The sequence below is a fragment of the Crocodylus porosus genome, unplaced genomic scaffold (genome assembly GCF_001723895.1).
Source record: "Crocodylus porosus isolate Cpor-Errol unplaced genomic scaffold, CroPor_comp1, whole genome shotgun sequence".
Lineage (NCBI taxonomy): Eukaryota > Metazoa > Chordata > Crocodylia > Crocodylidae > Crocodylus > Crocodylus porosus.
In genome coordinates, this window is record NW_017728906.1 from 107,586,155 (window position 1) to 107,611,792 (window position 25,638).

At 40.8% G+C, this 25,638-nt stretch overlaps 1 protein-coding gene across 1 annotated transcript; it reads left to right on the forward strand.

The window, feature by feature from the left end:
• Nucleotides 1-19,757: 19,757 nt before the first annotated feature.
• Nucleotides 19,758-20,808, forward strand: OXGR1 (oxoglutarate receptor 1). Its single transcript, XM_019528496.1, has one exon. The coding sequence runs from the start codon at nucleotides 19,771-19,773 to the stop codon at nucleotides 20,806-20,808; it is 1,038 nt and encodes a 345-aa protein (XP_019384041.1). The 5' UTR covers nucleotides 19,758-19,770.
• Nucleotides 20,809-25,638: the final 4,830 nt, after the last annotated feature.

Sequence of the window (25,638 nt, forward strand, 5' to 3'; positions counted from 1 at the left end):
TTTCAGGTGCAGGGCACCTAAGTGCTCTGCGACAGCTATATATACATTTTACAGTAGATGCCCATTAGTTAAAAGATAAAAATAACTCTGGGAGCAAAGCCTAGAGGCCAGGATCCTCCTTGCATCCATCTTAGTGCTCTATAAATTGTCAAAAATAAAGGACCCTTGAATATTTACTAGTCCCAGTGTTTAAAAACCAGGAGTGAGTTTCTAAAATGCCATTAGACTCCTGTTTAAGACTTTTTTTTGTCTTCTGTTTTTTTAATCTTTGCTGTACACTACTCATTCTTTAAGCTTTTCTTCAGAACAATTAGGGTTATTATAGATTATTTTTGCTTTTAAATAAAAGCTGGGATTTATCTTCTAGTCACTTGACTTGTAGAGCTGAAACTTTACGAAGAACCAGAGAAAATATGGGACCTGTAATAAAGATACCACTGGCAACAGCATATTCCTTTATTGTTCTTATATCACACTTGCCACTGTCCAGAAAAACATTAAGTGATATGACTGCCATTTATTATAAGAGGAGCTCTGCCTCATGCTTTGTTATGGTTTTTTCACAACATTTTTATGCCTTTATTTTACTTATGTTGTATGTACTCTGTGTCTGTTAATAAAGGCAAAAGGAAAGAGTGTACTACTTGTACCTGAACTGGAAATGGTGGTGGTTGAGGCCATTCTTATTTAGACATTACAAAGATATAAGGAAGGGGTTGGCAACATTTTTGGACAGAGTTCCAAAAACACCCACAACCTCGACTTGTATGATGTTGGTGTGCCAGGGGTAGACGGCAGTGGGGGCTGCAAGGGGCTCAATCCTTTTTGTGGCAGCACAGTCCTGGCTTCTTCCCCACCATCTGCCCCAACGTGTGTGTGTGCCAAGCAAAATGTCTTTGCATGCAACACTCTGGCACCTGTGCCAGGTTGCCTGCCCCTGATCTAAGGCATTATGATCAAATCAATACTGTGAGAGTTCATTCCACATCTTTTGGCAAGCTTTCAAGAAAGCTTTCCGTCCTGCAGGAAATGAGGTTTACCTTAGAGCTGCAGAGCCCTTTCATGCTCAAGGAAAGGAATAGTCAATCACAATCCTTGCCTTCAACTCCTGGCCAAGTTTACAGAGTCCAATCAGCATCTTGCATAAAAGCTCCAGTGAGCATCTGGAAAGAAGGGCACAGATTTTGAATATAAGTTTGATATTTTATGGGAAGCTATTATAGCCAGCAGGGGACAGATTTAATGTGTTTACAGCAGTTCTGTTGTTGAGCAGAAGCCTTATATTCTATAGTAACCCTCCATAATTTCCTGAGAGATGATGACATCATGTTCAATAATATTGTTTTGCTACCATCCAGCTGGGAAGGGAAAAGTGTGACCGGACGTATTACATGATTTATTTATAGACCTCCCAAGATTGAAATCATCCACCATTACCCAGTTGTTATGGTACTATAAAATATGTCTGTTTCATGAGATCAGAAGTACAGAAAAGATATTCAGAAAAGAAGTACAGACATCGTATGAAAACTGAGTTAGAGAGCTTCTTAACTAAAACTTACAAAATTGTTTTAAAAGAAACAAAATTGTCCTCCAACTTCTATTCATAAAAATGTTCTCTGAAGCAAGCATAATTCTCCAAATCCTCCTTGTCTGTCTGTTCAACTGTGCAACAAGGTAATAATTGAGGGCTTCACTGGAAAACAAACATTTTTTTTCTAGTATGTCCAAAAAAAAAAGCATAAACCTCTCACAAATAATTCACACTACATCTTATTTCTATGAAATAGTTGTTTATTAAAAAATACAGGGTGAAAACATCTCCACCTAGTGGCAATATATCTGAACACAGCTAACTATGACTTCTCATATCCAAAACTAACCTTTCTGCCCCCAGAGGACCTACTCAAAATAAATTATTTTTGTGGAGACAACTGCAGTTGATTTCAATATAGCCGATAATGCAGATTAGATAAGACTTGTAAAAGTAGGGATTTTTTTTTTGTCAGATGACATTAGCCAAATAAACGTCTTCACTAAAATAAGTACTTGGAATCAAGGGGTATACTTTGACATTACACTCCTTTAATTTAAATACAGACTTGTACTGTACAACTGCCAAACATTTAGTCTCTCAGGGTACAGTATTTCTCTTAGTCAGAATCTCCTGGCTTGATACTAACTTCCCTTGTTCAAAAGAAGCAGCCTCCAACTGCTTAATTGGAAGAAAAAGACCTGCTAAATTAACATACTTCCCACACACACCTTCTTCAACACAGTTGTCTTATTAACACAGTTTAACAGTGAAATGTAAATCTTCTCAAAATGACAGAAGACAGCTCCTTCTTCAGCAAATATTTTTTCTGGGATTGCCGACAAAAAACATGAGCATACAGGTGACAGTAAAGACAGGAAATAAAGCTGGTGGAAGAGTTCTAGTAGTGAGATATAGGCAGACAAGGTTCTTTGGGCGAATCTGATATCTTTTATTAGACTAACTTAAATAGCTGGAAAACCATTTTTAAACAAGCTTTCGGGTTCAAAAACCCTTTGTCAGGCTAAGGAAGCTCCAGCAGTTGGTGTGTGCTCTTCCTGGATGGAATGAAGAAGAGGACACACCAACTGCTGAAACATCTTCACCAGATAGCTTGTTTCATGTCCTTGTTACACAAATGTCTAAAATGGCGTATTAAAAAAAATCATCAGAAGTGCAGGGAGGGGTCTTTGTATCACTTACATCCTTTGAACTTCTATATAACAGGAACATTTTCCACAGACAGAAGTGTTCATTTTCAGTAGCATATTACTATTTTTACACTTTCAGTTGTGAACCTATTGGCCCATGAATCAGAAAGCAGGTCTCTATGTGCCGGCCAACAGTGACATCTACTGTTCATAGTTTACTCCTAAATGTACAACTGTCTAATGAATGGCATCCTCCCTTTGCATCTGGGGAAAGATGCTTCAAATATAGTGACAAATCAGCTTATCTCCCTTTTTGTAATTAAGCTGTTGGCTTAGTACAGAGGCCTGTACACATCCTATAATTTTTTCATCCAAGCATTTTAGATTGATTTTTCTTTTTGTCTGACTATCACGGCTTTGATTTGTTTTTTTTTCTATTTTTACCCTTGCTTAGTTTATTATTTAGTTGACTATTATAATAAATATATGAAAAATTATGACATTATTGGCCCAAAATGGGAAAAAACATAATAGAGTATAATCATTAGAAACTATTAGCTTTCCCCAAAACACTTCAATTAATACAACAGAATAATTCATAGATTTCATAGACATTATGGCTGGAAGGGACCTTAGAAGATCATTGAGTCCAGCCCCCTGCCCAAAGGGCAGGAAGTCAGCTGGGGTCATAGGATCCCAGCAAGATAAACATCCGATTTGCTCTTAGGCTCAATGTCGGTGCTTGAACCACCTCCAATGGCAGGCTATTCCAGACCTTGGGGGCTCAGACAGTAAAGAAATTCTTCCTTATGTCCAGCCTGAACCGGTCTTGTAGTAGCTTCTGACCGTTCGACCTCGTCATCCCTTGGGGTGCTCTGGTGAACAAGCGTTCCCCCAATATAATGGCTCAGTGCCTGAGCTACAGCTGAGGAAAGGTTGGAGTAGTTCAGGAAAGGCACTGGCAGATGGGATTTTAAACCACTTTTCCACACCTTGATCCTGGGATCGTCCTAGCCCTTGGCCAGGTATAAACTAAAGATAACTGGCAGCTGCTTCTGGTTCCAGGGAGATGTTCAAGCATCTAGATGTCACTGGGACATTAAAGGCCTGGGAATGACCCACTGAGAAACAAAGTCTAATGTGGGAAGTTTTCAGTCTTTTGTTGGGACGTGGTACTGGAGTGGGTAGAACAACTTTCTATGGCTTCTGAGGTATGAGGGAAAGTCCCACTTTGTAGTCATGCCCATGATTACTCCAGTTGACTCAGCAGCAAATGGGTACATGGTTATTCAAAATGGGGAGTCAAAAGCAATTAGAGATTATGCTTGTATGCTGTTGGCTACAGAATCCACTGTGCGTAACAATCAGAGGCGGTGCTAAGAGGAGCTTGGGGGGTCTATAGCCACCCCAAAATTCACATTAGTACCCCCTCCCATAGCCACCCTGTGCGCCCTGTGCAACTGAGCCTGCCCCATTCCCATACACAGCCTGCACAGGCGTGAAGCCTTAAGTGAGTATTGTTAAAAAAATGAATAAGTATGTTTGGCCCCACTGCCTCCATTTTCTGACTAGCCCACCTTGGCCCCCACACCAGGAAGAGGGTGGCGCCACCCCTGCTAACAATGCTAGCCTTATCTGCTATTTGGCTCAGGTGAACTCTTGACTTTGGTACACATTGCTTTTTGAAAGAAACGTGACTCAGGATCTATAATGAACTAATATTGATTAAACAGACAAAAAAACAAAAATCCAGAAAATGTATCAAAGCCAAGCTACTTTTAATAAAAGAAAAACTACATAAGAACAAAACAATATACCTATCAAATCAAAACTGACAAACGACACAAGTCATACGCAATATGGAATTGGAGTGAAATAATCAAGTTAGCTACATCATAATCAATCCCTATGAATTTGAAGAAGCAGCCTAAGGAGGTGACTGTCCATATTGCTATCAATTCCAACTACTTTATCACAGTCAAATATACAACTTGAATGGTTAAATATTGTTATTGGCTAATGTCTGAACCACAACCTCACAGCCACAGGTAATGCTTCCTCCTTAGTTTTTAATTATTTTTTTCATGGTTAATCCTTTCTTTGACTGTTCCCCCACAAAACAGTCTTAATAACCAGAAGTTTGTCAACTCTTATGTACCAGACATTACAGATGATCTCAATACTCTCAAGACTTTCAAATGTAGAATGCAGAATGTCATATGAGCAATGTTGACAGATAATATTTAGGAAAGCTGGGGTACTTTCCTGCTGGGTGCTCAAACACTCAAGCATGCATACAGCCATACTTTCACATCCTAAAACTAAAAAAAATAAAAAGGACTGGGATATCTCCTAGTTAAAAACAACAGAAAAAGGGAAAAAACGATTCCTTATATAACAGAAGGATTGTGAGGTCTTCATTTCTCACTGTCTTCTGTACCCTCAGGAAGTAGTAATAATAGGAAACACAGTCAAGAAGCCAAGATGGTAATGTTCTCTTGGCACAGCAATAATTGTTTACCAGCCTCCAGATGTATAGTCAGGCAATTATGTCTATTCTTGCACCCCCTGCAAAGATTGCACCCAGTCGCCCCACTTCAGTTATACTACTGCAAGATTCCTTTAGTTGCAGAAAAAAATTGACCAAAAGTGAGGGTGCCTTGGAGGTTATTATTCTTACCTGTCCCCAAGTGGATTAATTCTGGAAATTTAGAAATGGACTTCCCTCACTTGCTGACCTGAAAGGTAAAGCTTCTTAGCCTTACCTTTGATTGTTGCTGTTCACAAGCTTAACTTACTCTGCAGTGCCACAGAGAACTGGAGCAAGGGTAGTCTGTTCTAAATGTTAGAGACAGGATACAGAGGCATAAACCAGGATCCCAAGTCAGTTCAGTAGCCAAGAACAAAGATCAGGAACCGGGGTAGGCGCACAGAGACACAGCTGAATTACACTTGACGACCAGGCACGGCTACATGTTTGCGAAGCAATGAACAGCCAATGTTCTTCTAGAAGAATTCATCTTATACTTGGAAGCTCATCTGTCTGCAACCAATAGAAGTATCAGGCATAGCTGGCCCCAGCCAGTAGCCAGGTGGCTCTTGGCAATCTTAAACATGACCCAAGTTCTTAGTCTTAATACGTCTCTCCAATTTCTTTGCATGAATCAGGTACAAACGCCTGCCTTAGAGTCATACCAGTTTGGTCTAATCACTGTTAGTGACTCCAAACTTGTAAAAGTCCCATTTAAAAACATTTTTTTTTGCTTACTGTAGAAACTGTGCCCCCATCCAATAAAACCTAGTGAATGACACCATTTTTGAGGAAGCTGAATCTTGCTGCAAAGGGGTTGAGGTGATATTATCACTGGTTTATAGGACATTCACTGAAAATAATTCTATTCAAATACCTGGTTGAAAAAATCCAGCCACAAAATGAATTACACAATATTCATTCATCAGCAAAATTAAAATCATGTTCAAGGATATGTTAATAAAATATTCTTTGGACACAAAACACATGCAATGCCTTTAGAAACTGTGCTATATGACAAGCAGCTTATCATTTAGAATCTTCTTCTTGATAGAAAAAGGCTTCTCTAAGAGCCTTCAAAATGAAATCTACCCAAAACACTACAGTAAATTGTATGTAGTTATTGCTCTTACACCTGTCAACTGACCTATGTTCCTACACTGACGGCTGCCATAGGAAGAGTTCTCCTGGGGCTAATTAAACTACATTCAAGGTTGCCTTGTGGTATCAGAAGATCAGAGCCAAAACCTTTTCTCACAAGTTAAATTTAAGTATATGAAAAAGGAATATAAATAATACTCATTATAAAATAAGCTCCACACAGACAATTTATGAAGCACAGTTGAGACCAGCCAAATTAATTTAATTTGCCTTGCAGGACTGTCTAGTGCTCTGGCAGAACAGGGAAGATCCAGTCTTAAATTCTCCTTACCAAGATTCATTATTAGTAATTTCAGTGCCTTGGGCAGACATACCCTTGGGCACTCAAGAGCAAGGGGAAGAGGAAGAAGTCCAAGCACTGGGGAGCAAGGGGTGCAAAGCAGAGGGATGCTGGTGGAGCCCCTTATAAATTGGTGCCCCAGGCTCATGCCCTACTTGCCCAACCCTAATTATGCTACCCCATGTGCCCACTCCTATTTCATGGTAAGTAGAAGCTAAGTTGAGGTAACCCAGCCTTGTTCATTTCTGGATAGGCTACTCTAGCTTAGTTCCCACTTACCCAGGGATAGGAGTAGATAAATGAAGCAGCCAGTGCAGAGCGACTGATTCACCGACTTGATGTAGAATGCAACTATGTTATATGTGACAAGTCTCCCATGTGACTTGTGAGATGGTATTTCTGATTGTTTTTTTTGTGCTGGGCAGAACACAAGTTCTCAAAGACTGAAAGGTTATGAGACGAACAACAGGAGTCTTGTGAGACAGACAAAGAGTAGGAAATCCAACCATCTAGAAAAGCCCAAGGAACTGAAATTCTACTTTCAGGCTGAACTGTTATCAGGTGGTTTCCATGTCTGAAGCTCAAAGAATCAAGTCTTCATGCCAGTGTAGTCCTTATGCCAACCTGAGTAATTGGGTTTTGTACCAGTGCAATGTGCTGTGTGTGCAGGGAATTTTCTACAGGTTCCCCAGGCAAAGGCATTGCTGCAGAACTGCTCCATAAAGATTTATGTAGCCTTCTGACTAAAATATCTCTCAGCACATCTTACAACACCCATGAAACAAAAGACTAAAGACTGCTCACCCTCCCCACTTCCACCTACTTTCTAGCCAACAAACTGCCAGTCCCTCAAGGGAGTAGAGTTGCATGCTCTGTAGGGTGGAGGGAGCAGCACTGCAAACACTGTGGTGCCTGCTCAATCTGTCCCTCTTACACTTGCAGAACTGGACAGCATTTATCTCATTGGGAAAGGGCATTTTGTGGCTGCAGAAGGGTACAAGGTTTGTCCTAACTCTCAGAGCATAAGAAATCTAACAAGTCACACTGCAGGCTCAGGAGAGGTGGGGAGAGGAAGTGCCAAACAGAGATGAGTCACGGAAAGAGCTATGCAAGCAGTACACGCCCTTGAAGGAATGTGCGCCAAGAAAGATAAGAAGAATATGAGTAGGTGTGTAGTACAAATAGGGACAGAGAGGAGTTTTCACTAAACACAACTTATGAGGGGTTTAAAGAATGCAAACCTTATCAAGGTCAAAACCAAAATGGAAAGGCAAATGAGAAACATGGATGTGTACTTTAATGAATTCAGGTAATCAATGCCCATGGCTGGGGTACAACTTGAGTCTTGCATTCAGCTTTGACTGACGTCTGTAAAATTGCATTTTTTTCACACTTCTGCAACAGTAGTTGTACAGCTTTCTAGGCCAATGGCGTGTGAGTTGAAAAACTAGGGACAAATTCTATTTTCATTTTTGTCTCTAAATAGCGTTTTCTGGCTGTCTTTCTGGCTGTTCTGGACCCTGCCTTTGCCCCATGGAGACATTCATGTATGTATGTAGGATCTTGGCCAGGCATATATGTGTACACCCGAGCATAAGCAGAGGAGACCACCCCCCTCCCACATCTTCTAGCCAAGTGGTTAAGGCACTTGGCAAGAAAGCAGGAGGTTTATGTTTAAGATCTTCTGCCCCCTTATTCAAAGAGGGTTTGAATGTCAGATAGGCCATCTGCTACTATAGTGGAGATACTTCTTTCTCCTGGTGGCTGATAGGTTTTGAAGCTAGCATGGATTTGGTAGCTTTTATTCTGAGGAAAATAATATTTACACTGCTCACTAAGAGCTTGAATCAGAGGAAGAGGACTATTTTTCAGACCCATAGACTTTGAGATCCATGAAGAGAGCCCAAAAGAAGTGTAACTTGAGGGCAGAAGGATGCCAGATAATGGCTCAGGGGAGTTGGGTTTACTCCCTGGCTCTGCTATAGATATGGTGTATGATTTTGTGCTGGTCATTAATGTCACAAGCAAGTTTCGTTTCCTTTCTTGACAAGATTAGGAAATTGCTTTTGTTTAGATGGAAACAGCAAGCACAGGCTTCTCCAACAGCTCTCCCTTCCTCTCTTCAAATACTGGCACTTGTGTGTCATGGAGAATGGCACAGGCAATATGGGAAAACTGCAGTGGCAGTACTTTATGGAAATCCTGGCAGTCCACTTCTCTTTTCAAGGTCAGCCACCATTTGTCCAAAGCAGGCATGCCAAACATATGGCCCATCAGCCAGATCCAGTCCATGGAGACACTCCACCCAGCCCACCAGGCTCCTGGCAGGCCAAGAAATTTGAGGATGTGGCTTGCAGAAACCAGGGCCTGCCACAGAATCTGGGTCTTCAGGGCTCTATTGGACATAATGATTGTCCATGGCAGGACACATGGCCAACACAACCTTGTCCACCCTGTGACTGCTTGGCCCACTGCAGCTTGCTCCACTGTGTCCACTACCTCCATTGCTGGCCCCACTCCTGTTGCTTCCACTGCTGCTTCCCCTGGTTCAGCTGCAGTTTGCCCCATGAATCCAGTTCATGTGAAACCCCATGGTCTGGATTTGGCCCAGGCACAGGATGAGTTTGACACCCTTGTTCTAAAAAAACGATTGTTTTCGGAGCTTTGCTGAATTCACAGAATCATCTTCCTTTCAGGTTGAGACTAAGATGTATTTGTGAACAGTGTGCTAACTAGAACTGACAAGGAGTGGATAAAGGGAGGTGATACTGTGGAATGCATGTATCAGCAGGAACCCTGACCTAGACATTTCTGTACCTAAATTTGGAGCATCTCAATTCAAAATGATAATGGCTAGGTGCCAAGGAGCCCCATAAAGTTAACAGAGAGACTTCTGTGAGAGTCTAGAGATGCTAACTGATAGTTATAAAATGGGGTTAGGGGGTGGAATGTGGGGAAGGAGGACAGAAATCCCACCCCTCTAAGAAGCATAGGCACCAGAGGGTCCTAGAAGACATTACCAGGGATCCTGTTTTTCTCTGATTAAAAAAAATACCCAATTTTTGGTTAAAAAAGTAACCCCAAATCCACATTTCCCCATGATTTAAATGAAACACTACTAATATATAGATATAGACATAGTGATGTTTTATTTTAATCATGGAAAAATGTGGATTTGAGGTTACTTTTTTTAACCGAAAATTGGGGATTTTTTAAATTAGGGAAGACCAGGGTCTCTGGACATTACGTATAAGTTGCAAGTAGTCTCTTAATCACATCTTAACTAGGGACCTGGCCACACTTTCAGGGAATTAGTGGCATCACAAAAAGGGAAATTAGCCACAAAATTATTACACAGATGTAGATGTGTAATATATTTGTGACTGGTCTCCATCGCAGCTTAAATTGAATGTGTGGCTTCCAGCTATGCCACCAACCACACCTCCAGCTGGCCCCAGTGTAGTTCCTGCTGGCCAATGATCAACTGGTCCTGGTGCAGTTTGTCTAGCAATCGGTTGATTGGTGGTTGGTTCCAGAGCCACACTGGGTTTCATGATCCCAGGCTCCCCCTGCACTGGCACGTAGCATGTAATTGAAATCTACTTGCCAACCCCAAAGTAATGCATGCTGCTATCACATATGACATGGCAGAAGGCAAAACTGTTGGGATCAGGGATCAAATCCCATTGCACCTTTAAATGAATGTCTGCCAGCAGCCTGACTCAAGGTATCCATCAGGTATCTAATAGGCACTTACTTCACCCTCCTCAAGTCCCTGAAAAACAGTTAACACAAAGCTGGATGGATCCTCCTTCTACTTACTGCTTTTTGCAACTTAGTCTTAAGGCCAAGGTGGTGGTGTGACACTATAGTACGTGTGATGAACTCTTCTCAGGAACTTGAGCAGACCGGAATATGATCTTGCTTAGACACCTAAGTCCATGTAGATGTGTGTAAGTAGAGACGTACTCAAATTATGATTTCACATTTTTTGCAGAAACCACGATTGAAGGCAGTTTCCATGAAAAGGAGTTCCCTGCAAGTTTCAGTGGAATTGCTGGAAAAAAATCTCACTGAAAATAAAATGCTGGCTTCCCAAGGGAAGCCAGCAGTTTTCATGGCTGCTGGCATGCAGAAGGGGACCCAAGATGGTAGCCGCCACCTATTCCCTCCACTGCTGTTGGGCTGAGAGGGCTGCCCATTGTGCAGCCCCACCCCTCTCTGCCAATCAGGAGAGAGGGGCAGAACCACACGAATGGCAGCCCTCTTGGCCAATACGTGATGAGGGGTGGTGCTACCACTGGGTCCCCTCAGCCAATTAGCAGCATAGGGGGCCTCACTGTGAAAAACCATGAAAATGGTGGTGGGCGCCACCGTTGGCCTGAGAAATCACCCACCTGCCTTCTCAATTTTGGTAGGTCCCTATCTATATGGTAGAATAGGATTTGGTCCTCAGTAAATATTTACAAGTATGATAACGTGGCAAGGCAAACAGGCCTGATTTGCAGTCATTAGGAAGAAATACAGTTGCCAAATGATTTGGTCCTAACTCATCATGCCTTACATCATTGTAAACCTATTTGGAAGTACTCAATCACATTTCTGAGTTCAGGTCTCATCACTTCATCAGAAACAAACAAATACCTTCCACAAGTCAATAGCTCTACATTCTATAGTGCTTGAAAGTGACGAGCAGAGAATTGGATTTCTGTGTGCTGCAGAAAAATGTGTAAAAATGAGGATTTTCTTCTTTAAAGGGAGAGCTGTGTCCTGGTAAGTGAGCAATGTGCTCCCCAGTCTGTTACTCCTTGGACTGCTGGCAATGCAACTGGTGCGTGGGTCCTGGCAATGGAAACAAATGTCACCTCTTTGCTCCACCCTCCCATGCCAGGTCCTGCCCATTGGGCTATGGAGGCAGCACCCGCCTGTGCCAGTGTGGCCAGGCTGCAGCCCTGTGCCCCACTTTGGACACACAGATCTAGGGGGCGGGCAAAATATATAGGTATTTAGAATTTATTTTATTATAATGATTGACGCACTGGTAGGCTTCCAAATTGCTTTAAAATTGTAAATATATCAATAAAACATTGTGTTACACTGATACCTGTATATATAGTGGTGTTTTGTTTTAATCACAGAAAAATACAGATTTGGGGGTTTTTTAATCAAAGAACTTTGGATTTTTATCAGCGAATTTTGGTTATTTAAACAGAGAAAACCAGGATCCATGATGATGAGGCTTTTTCATCACAATGAATAATTCAACTTCATGTAAACATTTCCTTCTTAAGGATAACAACTTGGCTTTTTATGCAAGTTTCCAGACACTTAATTTAAAAACAAACGTAGAACTGCTGATCTTTTGAAGTTGCGTTTTCTTCCTTGTTAGGAAAAGACATCTGAAACCGGAGAAATGATCAATTACTTTGAAATGGGTTTAGTAACTTGTATGCTCAAAAATGACTGTTGTGAAAATGGGATCAAATCAAATGTGTGCAAATGCCAATTCCAAATGAAAGGTCTGTGACATTTATATTCAGCACTGAGAATGGTAAGCTACCCCAGCCAAGCTGGTGTAATTGCTCTCTAGATACTTTATGCTTCATCATGCTGTCTCAGTACCTTGTGACAGGCATGCCCAAAGAGCCATAATTGGGCAGGTTTGTGCTTTGGATGGTGATGGTGGTGATGCCACACCAGCAGTAGCAGTGGCTGCCATTTTTTGTGCTCTCCCCACCCTCACACACATACAAGTTGGGACTTGACACTGCTGTCCCATTCACCCCTGCTTAGTTACACCACTGCTTGCCAAAGGTTCCTTGCAATAACATGGACATGGATGACACCAGAAGAACAAGGAAGAAACTGCAGCCAGCAGCAGGTGCAGACCAGACTTTCCAAAATCAATGTACTGGAGGGACTTCTAGTAGCCTCCGGTAAATAGTAACACTGAAGGGAGTGGTAAGCTGCTTTCCTTTTATCAGCTGGTGTGTACTCTGTTGATATTGCTGCTTGCACAGCACACCTGGGGTACATCTTTATCTTCAGAATGCCCCAAATTACACTCAGTATCAGGTAATTTCCAGAAAAATATCCTGGGATGAACACATCAAACCCCATTACAAGGCTTGCTCCTCCACTCTTTAAATCACACAGGCAGAACACTGAGCTATGTATAACCAATACACTCAGTGTATTTTTCATGAAAAATAGCATAAACACCTCTGAATTATGTGCATTACAAACAGTTTTGGGATCATGTTGTCTCTCTTTCTTGGTTTTTGTTATGTGGAAGCAATTAAATGGGAAAAAAACCCCAAATGATCATACGTCTGGTCCCTCTCCACTCTAGTTGCACACACCCTCCTGCAATGGAAGAATTACTAGAGAGAAAGGAAAAACATATTTTGGGGGAGCATCAGATTAAAGTATTGGCAGCACTTCACCAAACCACAGGGAAATACCCTAATAGCTAATTTCCTTTTCTCAGAGTGGAAACATCTTGGGATATTGTTAGGGAGTCTGAGCTGAGTGCTGCTTACCTGCAGTGCCTGATGTAGGTAGGTCTCAACCACTCCAGCTGAACTAGGCAAGTTCCAGGCAGTTTTAGCTGATTTAACAAGTTACAATGACTAAACCCCCATGTTCATGCCATAACAGAGTTGGGATAGACCAGTGCATACAGAGCTTCTCCACACAGGAGTTGGTACAGGACATCTACAGGGAGAGAAGCTAGAGGGCAGAGCTTCTCTTGTTCAGAGCTGGGGAGCCCAAGCTATTTTCACTCTAATTACAACCACCAGAAGCACTGGAAACAGATACAGATCATCCTCCAAGACAGCTTATTAAGCAAAGTATTTTGCTGCAGCCTTCCTGAACAGTGTCACTAAGTCTGTGCTATGTTATGGAAAACAAGCGCCCTTCATGTGGTTCTGTAATGTTTAGTATCCAGCTCCAGGTGAGAAGGAAGAGAGGGAAGACTGCAAAGTATTTACAGGTAAATAGCATTTTCTGTTTCAAGACATGAACACTGGAGTGGAGAGCACTGTACAAAGTGTTAAAGGGCTCTGAAAGTGCAGAACACAGGCAAATTCATGTAGGAAATATCAGAGACTTAGATGTCTAGCACTGAATTATAATGGCATAAGAAAGGAGGATCCAGGTCTTCCTTCTTGCATAAGAAGGAATTTAAATGATTTGCAGAATAAGATGAGGCAGTAAATCTCCTTAGCTTTTATTCTTGGTAATATACTCAACTACGTATTTGAAGCATAAGGTTACTCTGCTATGGCTATGGCCGTTTGGCATTTTTCTCCAGCAGGGACTAGGTAATTACATTATCACAAGGCAAGAGCAGATGAGTTTCCTCCACATGAGCCTCCAATTAAAGACAAGCAATCCCAACCTTTTTAAGTAACTCCAATCAATTTGTTACAGTACAGAATATGATGTAATGGGTTCATACAAGCATCTCCTCCATTAAGACTGAAAGTGGGTCACTGTTTCTATAATCCAGTTTCTACTTATTTTGTGTTCTGTTCTTGGATAATTTATTTTAAGTTCATTATATACCTATGCAGCACAGTCTTTGCCTTCAGCTTGAGAGGCATTATAACCAATTATTCATCATGATAGAATCTGCCCCAGTAGAATCTATTATTAATTAGATTTAAGTTTTAGCCAAATGATTTTTGTAATATAGAAAACAAAACAATAAAAATAGACAGCAAAGGCTTGCTGTCTCTTCTTTCTGATACTATAGTATTAAGTTATGTTGAACACAATAACCTGACAAAGCTTCAGAAGTGGAGTCAGACCAACCTAATAGCACTGTACCTTTCATCGTCATCAGTAAAACGGTTGGTAGTTGTTCTGCCAGTAATCTGGCATTCCCTACAGAATATTTACATTTGTAGGTCAGTGGCAAGGCCACCTAGAAAAGACACTATATTGGGAATATATTGATTATCTTTTCTGAAAAGCAACTGAAACATTTTTTTAGCCAATAGGGTCTGTAATGTTAGGGCATGAGGGTCATGCTCTCCAGTGCTGTTTTGGATTTCTTCCTGATATGGCATGCTGGGGGCTAAATGGAGTCTTCTAACAACATGCTGGTAGTGATTAAAGAACACCCAAGATTTGAGCCTCATTATGCTAGAAACTACATCCGAACCCTTCACATGTTTTTTTCTTGGCTAAACATTATAAAAACCAAACCTCCAGAGTGCTAAGTGTTTCTTTTTAGATGCCACTGTGATCACCCACTCCAGGATTGGGCTCTTTGCCATTAACTTAGTTAATAATTAAGCCATGGTAATAGCTCTGAACTGGTTTGTAAAGGATATTAAAGCCCAATTACCTATCAATGCCTTCTTTTAGGTCTCTTGCCTTCTCTCCCCCCTATTTAAATATGGTTGTGAACCAATCCTGTATTTAACCTAAAACAAATGTTCTCAGCCGAAGGGCTGCATGGTGAGCACCTGCACAATATATCAGGACTCACGGCTCTTTCCTCATATTGCAAGATAGCAGTGTGATTCCATTATATAAAAGGATGAGAACCACTGATCTGAAGACATAACACTGATTTATCTAAATTCTCTTTGGTACTATTCCTGACTATGATTTTTTTGAATACTTGCACATGTTTGATGTGCCTCTCTTCCTATTGCCCCAGTAGAAAGCCATTATTTTTAGGGGGCGGAGTTTAACAATATTTCAATAAAATGTTTCTTACAAATTTCACCAAGCCAGGTTGTGGTTTTTGTCAGATCTTACAAGTTAATGACTGATCTAAGGACCGTCCTTAGATCAATACCCATGGCTAAAAGGCATTCCCTCTCCCCTCTACCCTGCAAAAAAAAAAAAAAGAACCTTGGTGTTAGAGAAGATTGTATTGATGATTCAGTGGGAAGTATTCTTCCTCTTCATGAGTCCATATGGAGACAGGGTCCCAGTGTTTTGTTACAGAGCCCATAGCTGTCAGAGGTGGCATCTTGCAGAGTGGAATTAAAGTTACAACTGCATGGCAGTGAAAAAATTCTTTCCACTTTGAAAAGAAAGGACATAATATTGTGCAAATGTACCAACTACATTCCAAAATGAGCAGCTATCACCTACCTATCTAAATTGCCCCTCCACATTCAGCTGGGCACAGTATTCTCATTTCTTTGTTTCCTAATCTCTTGTGTAGTGTTGAATTGCCTGATTCAACCCATGAGGTGACTACTATGCAAAGATCGGTTAAATTATTCCTAAATTTTGAAAAAGAAAGAACTTTTATGTAAAAGAACAAAATTTAAACCATTACATGGCACAAAATGTATAGTGCTGCTAATATAAAGTCTAAACAAATAACCCTTTAGTTAAAACATTAATTTCTCTTGTTCACAAAGTAACGAACTATAGTATTTCTCCTCCCCACCCACTGTTTTAAAGGAGAAGGATGATGAATATTAGCCAAAGAACAATGCCATGAAGGATGATAAGCCATTTTCTTACCTGCATTGTTTTATAGTTAATTAGTATGGGAGGTAAATAAATTCATTTAAAAAGTTATCAAAATTCTGAGCACTTTCTGTTAAATTTTGGTGACTTTTGAAATTCTCTGTAAAGCAAATTATGAGAAACCCCAGCATTGAACACATCTTTTTTATTTTTTCTTCCTATGTATATGCATCTCTCCCAAAACTTTTTTATGTCAGCCATTTCTTCCTCTGTGTCTAAGATGAAAGTGTCTTTTCAAGTCTTTTTTCTTAACAGAGGAGGGAAAAAGAAAAATAGAAGTTCACTAGGGCATATGATCCACTGTAAAAAAAATTGTTTTGGCTCCACCAAACACAGGGAATAGTAAAAGAAGTAAATGGCTTGGCTATCTATACCAAAAATGGACATTAGATAAATAAAACTATAGGAGGTAAAACTTACTGGGAAAACTCAGTAAGGCAGAAGAGTTCTCATGTTATCCATTTAGAGACTGACTGGATTTGATGGTCCACGAAGGAAGCAGAGGGCATACCCCAAAGACTACAGGGCATAAATAGGGAGGCCCTATTCATATCAGATCCTTTCTTTGTCACTGTCCAGATCTCTAGGCAATGCTGTGTGAGTGATCTTTCTGATGTGAGTGATCTTTCAGATGTAATGCTACTGAAATCTGGAATCAGATTTCACCTGGCAACACTACATATTGGTCTGCGAATGATAGCCCATACAGGGCACATCTACACAAGACATTTACTATGGAGTAGACTAATTAGCTCCACAGTAAACTTTGCATGTCTATATGTGCACCCCTAGTAGGCAGGAGTAAACTAATTAGCTACACCCTAATTTTTTACTCTGCACCAGTGCACATGTAGATGCTGCCTTGGCTGACTTGGGCTAAAAGGTGCTTCAGTGTAGGGGATGCCTGCCAACTAGCACCACACTGGAGCACCCACATGCCCCAGCCAGCCCTTCTGTAGTACATTGAGACAGTGGGGAGGAGCCCTGGGCTGGCAGGATAGCCCCCAGAGCCCCCTGCCAGCCAGGGCTGTTCTGACCTGGCTCAACGTGCTGCAGTCCTAGATGCACGTTCAAATAGCACACCTGGGAGCAACAAACTCCAGAGCAATAAGCTCCAGAGTTTACTGATTTGCATTAATTGCACATGTAGATGCGCCCATTGGCTGCATCCAGATGTGCGCAGACATTTGGTTCCCTAGGGACAACTAGTGGAGGCACACCTTGCGCTGCTGCAAGTTGTCCCTGGAGAATGCCTGTGCCACGCATGCTCTGGCATGCGGCAAGTTACCCCAGGTGGGGAAAGGGAGTGCTGTGTTGATCTCAGAAGCATTACCTATGGTCCTGGGGGCCTCCTGGGGCTGCAGCAGCAGTGATCCTGCCATGCAAAGCCAGCCCAGCAGTGGAGTGCATCTCCGGCTGGCCAAGCTCTGGTTTTGGGCATTGCACACTGCCCCTGCTTGCACTGCTCCACTTTTTCCCTTCTGTTCCCTTGCAGTGCAGAGAACAGAACGTGTGGTGTGTGGTGCTGCAGACGTGTCTGCAGTGCCACATACTGCACTGCCATGCTTGTCTGGACATAGTCACTGTGTCTCATCCTAGTTACAGCTGTCTTGCAGTTCCAGGTTAACGCTTTGCCTCAAATTGTTCAAAGCATCAGCTATAAGATAAAGAAACAAATGGGCTCTCACCACATAAATTCTGCTTTTTTCCTTTCCAATCTCTCATAACATACCTCTGGTCAGTACTTGTATCCCTTTGCACTGAGAGTAACACAAGAAGACCTAGATCAAAGGTCTACACATTAGGCCTGACAAAACAAAAGATGGGAATTCAGTAGTACATAACACCCTGTCACTAAATGAGACTGCTGCATGACCTACTTTTGCCTACTGGTTTCAACAACCTTTGTATTGGAAATGCTTAAATGCAAACATTTTTAAATAGTATCATGATAAAAATAAGTTTACAAAATGCTGACACCATTACCTTCCAGGTAGTAGATGGCTGGCAATAAACAGTAAGCGGCATTATTACTGACCAGCAATAGTTAGTTCTCTGTAGCTCAAGGGCCCGAACTCTTGCTTGCTCTTTCTTGCTTCTTGTAGCTATCTTTCCTTACTCTTTGTTTAGGTACTATGTTATGAGCAGGGGTCCTGGTTATCTCTGATAAAAAAAAAAAAATCCCCAACTTTCAGATTACAAAAAAGTAACCCAAAATCCACATTCTTCTGTGATTTAAATGAGCATCGCTATAGATAGATAGATAGAGGTAGAAATACATATTAGGGGCATTTCATTTTAATCATGGAAAAATGTGGATTTTGGGTTACTTTTCTAAACCTGATAATTGGTGATTTTTTTAATTGGAGAAAACCAGGGTCCCTGGTTATGAGCCATGACGCTATTTCACATATATCAGGTGCTCTCAGCTGAAAGATCACATTGGGCCCCTGCACCTGGTGTCAGGAGTTACAGAGATCTTCTGTCATACTGCTAGATGATAGTGTGAGTCCAGGGTGAGTCCAGAGCTGAATCTCAGAGTTACTTATTCAAACCCATGTATACGTTTCTACTCTTTGGAATGGTTTATCATACCAATTTATGATAATCAAAGAGCTAATTTTGATTGCTTTCTTAAAAAAAAGACTTAAGAAAAATCTGTTCTCTGCTTGTAAATGTCTCCAAAGAATCTCTTGAAAAACAATAGTGAAGCTATGCAAACATGCCATAGCAGTGAAAAAAATCTGCAGGCTGGGCACAAGATAATGATTTTGAGGAAAAACAAAACAACCCAACAAGCTACTAGTCTTTCTGTTTTGCGGACTAAGGGCCTTCGTGCACTGTAATTTTGGGCAGCTCCTGAAGCTCTTAACCCCTTGATTGCCTGCACATTAACACATTTAAGTGTCTTAAAGCACTCGTTATGCAACTCAAAGTTATACCATGCCAGGGCAGGATTGTCTGCATATCGCCCATTAAAGTGTAGCCACTCCCCACAGACCTGCTGCTCAAACTGAAGGTGAGACTGCTCCAAACTTCAAACTAGCACTAAGCTGATTAACATTTGTGTGGCTCAGAGCATAAGGCATAACAAGGCCCTGAGGTAACAAATTAACAAGACAGCATGGAAACATAGTAACATCAAGGACAGATCATGGTTAAGCTCCTTTCCTGTTCTGGTTTGCCCCTGCTTGATGCAACACTGGGAAAAACTCAAAAGATTTCCCTGACATTTCTATAGGGCACAACTTATGATACAACTTCCTTATGATTTAAGTGTGGCAGTATCTCATAGGGGTATTTATGTAATACCACTATACCCAAGATATAATCTGTATGGCCCAGTGGACCAGTTTAAAACAGCATGAACTGTACATAAAAAAAAATACAAGAGCTACCACAGATGATCAATTTGTAGCAAGGCCTTTTCCTCGTGCTCAGTAATATTTTTAAATGAACATGATGGGAAACTGAAGGATCTAAAGTTCTTTTGGACTGGACACATTATAAATGTTTTCACAGAATTTTGTTTCTCTTAGCTATGAGGTTGAGCACATTACATTGGTGAAAATTAAACAGTTCTTTTTTTTTTTCAAGCAAAAGGAAGATGAACATGAATGCAACAACTGACAACTTAGCCGACTTTACCATTCCGAAGAACCAGGAGGATGCTTCCATTAACTGCACTGACATAGAAGCCTCATTGAAGAAATCTTACCTCCCTCCTATGTATGGCATAATCTTTCTGTCGGCTTTCCCAGGAAATGTGATTGCAATTTGCATATACAGTTTCAAGATGAGGCCCTGGAAGAGTAGCACTATCATTATGTTGAACTTGGCCCTCACTGACCTGCTGTACTTAACCAGCCTTCCATTCCTGATACATTACTATGCCAACGGAGAGCACTGGATCTTTGGAGACTTCATGTGTAAGTTTATCCGCTTTGGCTTCCACTTCAACTTGTACAGCAGCATCCTCTTCCTTACCTGCTTCAGCATCTTCCGTTACTTTGTGATTGTCCATCCCATGAAGGTCCTCTCTATTCAGAAAAAGAGAACAGCAGTAGCAGCTTGCACTGCAGTGTGGGTAATCTCACTGGTGGCCATCAGTCCTATCAACCTTTTGATCACCTCAAAGGAGAAACAAAACAGATCCATGTGCCTGGATCTTATCAGTTCTGACAACCTGGACATTATTAGGTGGTATAACTGGCTTCTGACTGGATTAGCTTTCTACTTTCCGCTAGTGATTGTGACCCTGTGTTACACTGTGATTATTTACACCTTGGCTACAGGGCCCCATACTCGCACTTGTTATAAGCAGAAGGCTCGAAAACTTGTCATCCTCCTCTTGGTGGTCTTTTATGTATGTTTTCTGCCTTTTCATGTCTTTAGGGGAGCTCGAGTAGAATTACGACTCCATTCAGTTAACTGCCACATTGAGAACCTAATCCATGCTGCTTACATCATCTCTAGACCTTTAGCTGCACTAAATACATGTGCTAACCTATTACTTTATGTTGTGATTGGAGGCAACTTCCAGAAGGCCATCCTTTCTCTTTCAAGATGCAGGTCAAACAACTATGTTCAGGAGACAGGGTGCAACAGTGATGTGAACAAGTCTGGAATTATAATAAAGTTCTGACATCATCTTTCTAAAAGAATAACATTTGTGTGCCTTTATTTTATGTGTCCATTTGTCTTTGCTTTCTAACAAAATTGACAGTGGGCTCTGTGCTTCTCCACAATAGCATTCCTAAAATTGCTGAGTCTTTGAATTATTTATTTTGTTTTATTCAGTTTATATGCTGCCCTTCCTAAAAAGGCTCAGGGCAGCTTACAAAAGACGACAAAATTATTCTAATATAATAGCGGGCTTAGTCCATCTGTCTGTCTATCCATAATGGTCTTGGAGCACTCTGACTGGTTACTGAAACAACCAATCAGAGTGCTCTAATAGTGTTATGGACAGGAGGTGGTGGTGGCATTTTAGATGATTTGTGTATAAAATAAAAAACAACCTTCTGGATACCCTATGTAGGTTATATTTTTACATTATAACATCTTAATATACATTGCGGGTTTTTTTTCCAGCTTTGAAAATATTGTAAATCAGGGGTAGGCAACCCCCAGCATGGGTACCAGTGTGTGGCACGCAAAAGCATTTGTTTGGCACGCACACCTCAGGGTGGACAGTGAGGAAGGGACAGGAGCTGCACTGTCACAACCAGGATCCCCCGCTGTCCATCCCTGGCATGCCAACATTTTACTAGTAGATGTTGCAGGTGTTTTTAGCATTCTGCCCCCAAAGTTTTCCAACCCCTATTTCAAACAATAAAGCATCAAATAATAGTAGCATATTAGAAGCAGTACTACCAAGCGTTTAACATGGGTATTATCTTAGCTTGCCTATTTTTGTTACTGGGATTTTTTTTTAATTAAAACTTGCCATTAGCCACTAGGTGGGGATCATGTCTGGTATATACCAGGGAGCTGACAACCTGGATTCATGAGTGCAACTCTCATACAAATTCAGAGTGTGTTATATGACAATAGAAGGTAATTACAGGGTGTACTAATCTTTCCTGATATGATGCTTGCAACCTCTCAGTGCTCTGGCAGGATTACGAAGGTTTCTGCCAAATAGTCAAATGAAGTGAACAAGCTTCTCTACGTCTCCAACAGAAATAAAAGTACAAATAAAATAACATCAATGTTCGTGGACCCCCCGAATAGATATAAAAGTATCTATTCCCTGTGTTAGTGCAACGGCTATCACTCCTTTTCTTAGTTCTTGTGCTGAGAACCTCTTCTTCCCCAAGTCAAAGCAGAATTTAGTATATATTTAATACAAGCAAGTCACATCAACTATGAATATTATGTTAATAAAGTAACAAAAGAGAAGATGCAAGTAAAAGCAACGGGAGACTTATGCGCCTGCCTCCCTCTGGGGTTAGGAAGGAGTCTGGAAGGTCAAATGGCCCCTCGTTTCTATCAAAAAGGAGAATAACATGAACCTGGATGTGTCTGTCTTGTGATATAAGGGACATTTTTAGAAATGCTTTTTTCCTTCTCTTTTCTCTGATTTAATTGTATCTCTACTCTTGTGTAGTCATTTTCACCCCATGTCTAATCTGGTCACATATGCTCATACCTTGAAGTTAATTTCAGTCCTGCCTACTTGGAATCTACTGTTGTTTCCTGTGATTAGGTTAGTCTCCCCTAATTAAGGTGCTACCACCTAAACAGTTACTTCTTGTCCCAGTACAGGCAGTCCTCAACTTACAATGTTTCGAGTTACAATGTTTCGCCCTTACAATGTTTATAAATTGACACCCCGTTTCAACTTTCTGATGTCAGTCAACTTTACAACACTTGATCCAAAACAATGCCAAGCCAGTGAACAAGTTTGCTGCGTTGCCCATCTCCCTGGAGAACATCTGTTCAAACTTCCTTGGACACTTTCTTAAAGAAAGTAAACATGGCTCCAGAAAAACCTGCAGTCAAGACTCTTGAGGAGGCTCCAGGCAAGAACCCTTCAGAAAGTCTGGCAAAGTCACCTCAAATAAGTCCTTCGAAATCAGTAGGATTGCTATTTACAACATAAATACATTAATGTAGCCATATTACTCATCTATAATTGATTGAATACAATATTCTGGGTTAGTTTTGGTGAAAATAGGGTATCAGGCCTTGGTTCAGGAACCAACCCCTCCATTTATAACATTGTTTCCTATGGGAAAATTGGTTCCGAGTTACAACATTTCAACATAAGACATGGTTTTCAGGAACCAATTGTGTCATAAGTCTGAGGACTGCTTGTATCTCTTAGACACAAACCATTCCTGTTTATATCACATATACCTCCTTCTGCTAGCATCCATATCAGTCTTATTTCTTCTCTCACACTTAAAATCAGAAGACAGTAGTGGTCATGGCCCCTGTGCATGCAGATTACTACACTGCTCTCATAACTCAGGCAGTGGTGGGATCACAATGCAAGAAAAATATCCCACAGGACAGCACACCATCTGTAGTGTTCCTACCCCCGGTACTTTCTATATGTTCCCAAAGGTTCACAAACAAAGCAACTCTGGCAGACCCATCATACTCAACTCTGGTTTCCCCACTGAAGAGTTATCAGGTTTTGTAGAAACCATCCTGAAACCACTTGTCACTCAAAAGCCAAGTTTTCTAGAAGACGCTACAGATTTCCTCAACAGAATCCTGAACACCAACCACCTTCCCAAGAAGGCTATACTTATCACCATGGATGTCACCAGCCTGTACACTAATATCCTACATGATGAAGGCACAACTGCCTGCCTGAAACACCTACAAGAACATCGAATACGCTCAGATTTGCAACAAGTTGTTACACAAATCATCCACTTCATCCTTTCTCACAAGTTCACTTTCTACAGTTGCCACTTCCTCCAAACCATGGGCCCAGCCTCTCTCAGAATTCCTGGACTATCATAACTCACATCACTCTAACAGTACTATTCTAGCACAGATGTGGCTTTGGTGATAAATTATACCATCTCTTTTGTATAGTTAGCATATCAGTATATAGAGAACTTTAGGATCCTTCAGGATACAAGCTGCTTTGTGTTTTCAAGATCACCATCACCCATGACTCATGCCTGTTATTATAGTTTCTTTTTTTAGCATCTCTAAGTTTACTGTTGAAACAAGGATAAGTGCTTCAGTTCCAGCAAAAGAAAGGGATTTTCTTTTGTAACCTGAAACTAAATTCTTGTGTATGTGACTATACGGCTGTATTACTTACTGCATAATTGTGGATTCCTTTTAAATTACTGCATAATCACATTCCAGAATGGAAGCTTCTGTCAAAAATCTTCTTGCTTTTATGCCTGTAAAGATAGTTGTGTGAACAAAGTATAAACCTGTGAAGTCCTGCTCACCTAAGTTTATAATGAAGAACTGGAGAATAATACAGAGGTACTTAAGCTTGCAAATATAGGCCTGGCAGCATAGTATTCAGGTGGGCTAATCTGACCTGTTGAGAAGCTGTAATTCACGCAACCATACCTGCGGTCACATTGTACCTAGAAGTAGTATCAGTCCTTACATGCTTTAAAGTTGTTGCTATGCAAGCAGAACTAGGGAGTGGAGGTTGGGGGTGGGAAGGAAACTGTTCATCCCAGTGCAAATGGGATGAAGGGCTATTTAAAAGATTTCTTTCCTAAGAGCAGCTGAAAAACAATAGCAGTGCTTTTGACCAGAGTCTAACTTACTTGTTCTTTGACAGATTGGACAGGCAGAGAAGCTACATTTACACCTGTGTTTCTGAGCCATATTTTGGGTACCTGAAAGTAGAAAAGTGAACAGTAAAGTTTGTAAGCACAGTTCTGAGAGTACTTAAAAAAATAAAGATTTCAAGAGCACAAAGAGAACAAAATCTCTGGGATACTGCAGGCAAATGCAGTGCATAATATCTTAATATCTTCAGGACCACATTTCGGGAATCCTCGAAGGTGAACTGAAAGGCATTTAATCATTTTATCTTCTGAAATCCCTTTTAAGGGCTCTTTGTTTCCACAACAGCTAACATCACAAATACCTAAACAGAGCAGACAACAGTCTGGTTCAGAGCTATAGATATTTAGTGATGTTATCAGCTCTTACAAGAAAAGCAAAGCTTTGGAAAAGCAGAATACTTTGGAAGGGAAGATAACATTATTGCTTTGCGGATTTTTTTGCTTTTTTCTTTACATACTATATAGTTTTTTAATTAAATGGTTGTCTTGATTTTTATTGAATCAGTAATGGAGAGATACATATACGATGAAGAAAAGAGAAAAATAAATAAGGCTATGTGAGCAAATGAATAATGCAGCATCCCATATCAGTGAAACAAGGTAATATTCTCTACAGAAATCCTTCATGTTGTATTATAATATGCAGTGTGGATTTCCATCATCCTCCTTGTCATGTAACCTGGCAAACTTGGTATAATTTTCAATCCTTCCTTTAATATCCTCCCTGCACATCCAGGTTATTGCTCAAAACCTGTCATATTTTCTCCTGTACAACAGCAGGACATTTATGCTTTCTTTTACAGCTTTTCTGCTAAAATCCTTGCCTAGAACTTCTATCACCATAGTTACTCATCTGGACTTCAGTGCATCTTGCGCAAAGACAGGCCACCCTCTTGTATGCTCTCTGGCAGGGATATATACATACCAGTGATGCTTCAAAATATAATTAACATTTGCACAGCTGCTGGAAAATATTAGGTCATTTAGAAATATTACTTCTATTAGAAGTAACTTAGAGAGTGCTTGAAATAGGCACACTCCTGTTCTGTAGCTACAGTGCTTTTCCCAGAGGCTTGAGAATCTCAAGGCTACATAAAAAGGCAAGATAAAAAGGACATGGAGTTGGGGCTAGACTACAGATAAGGTTTCCTTCAATGCCTGAAGGACCCCAAAATGACACTGAATACATT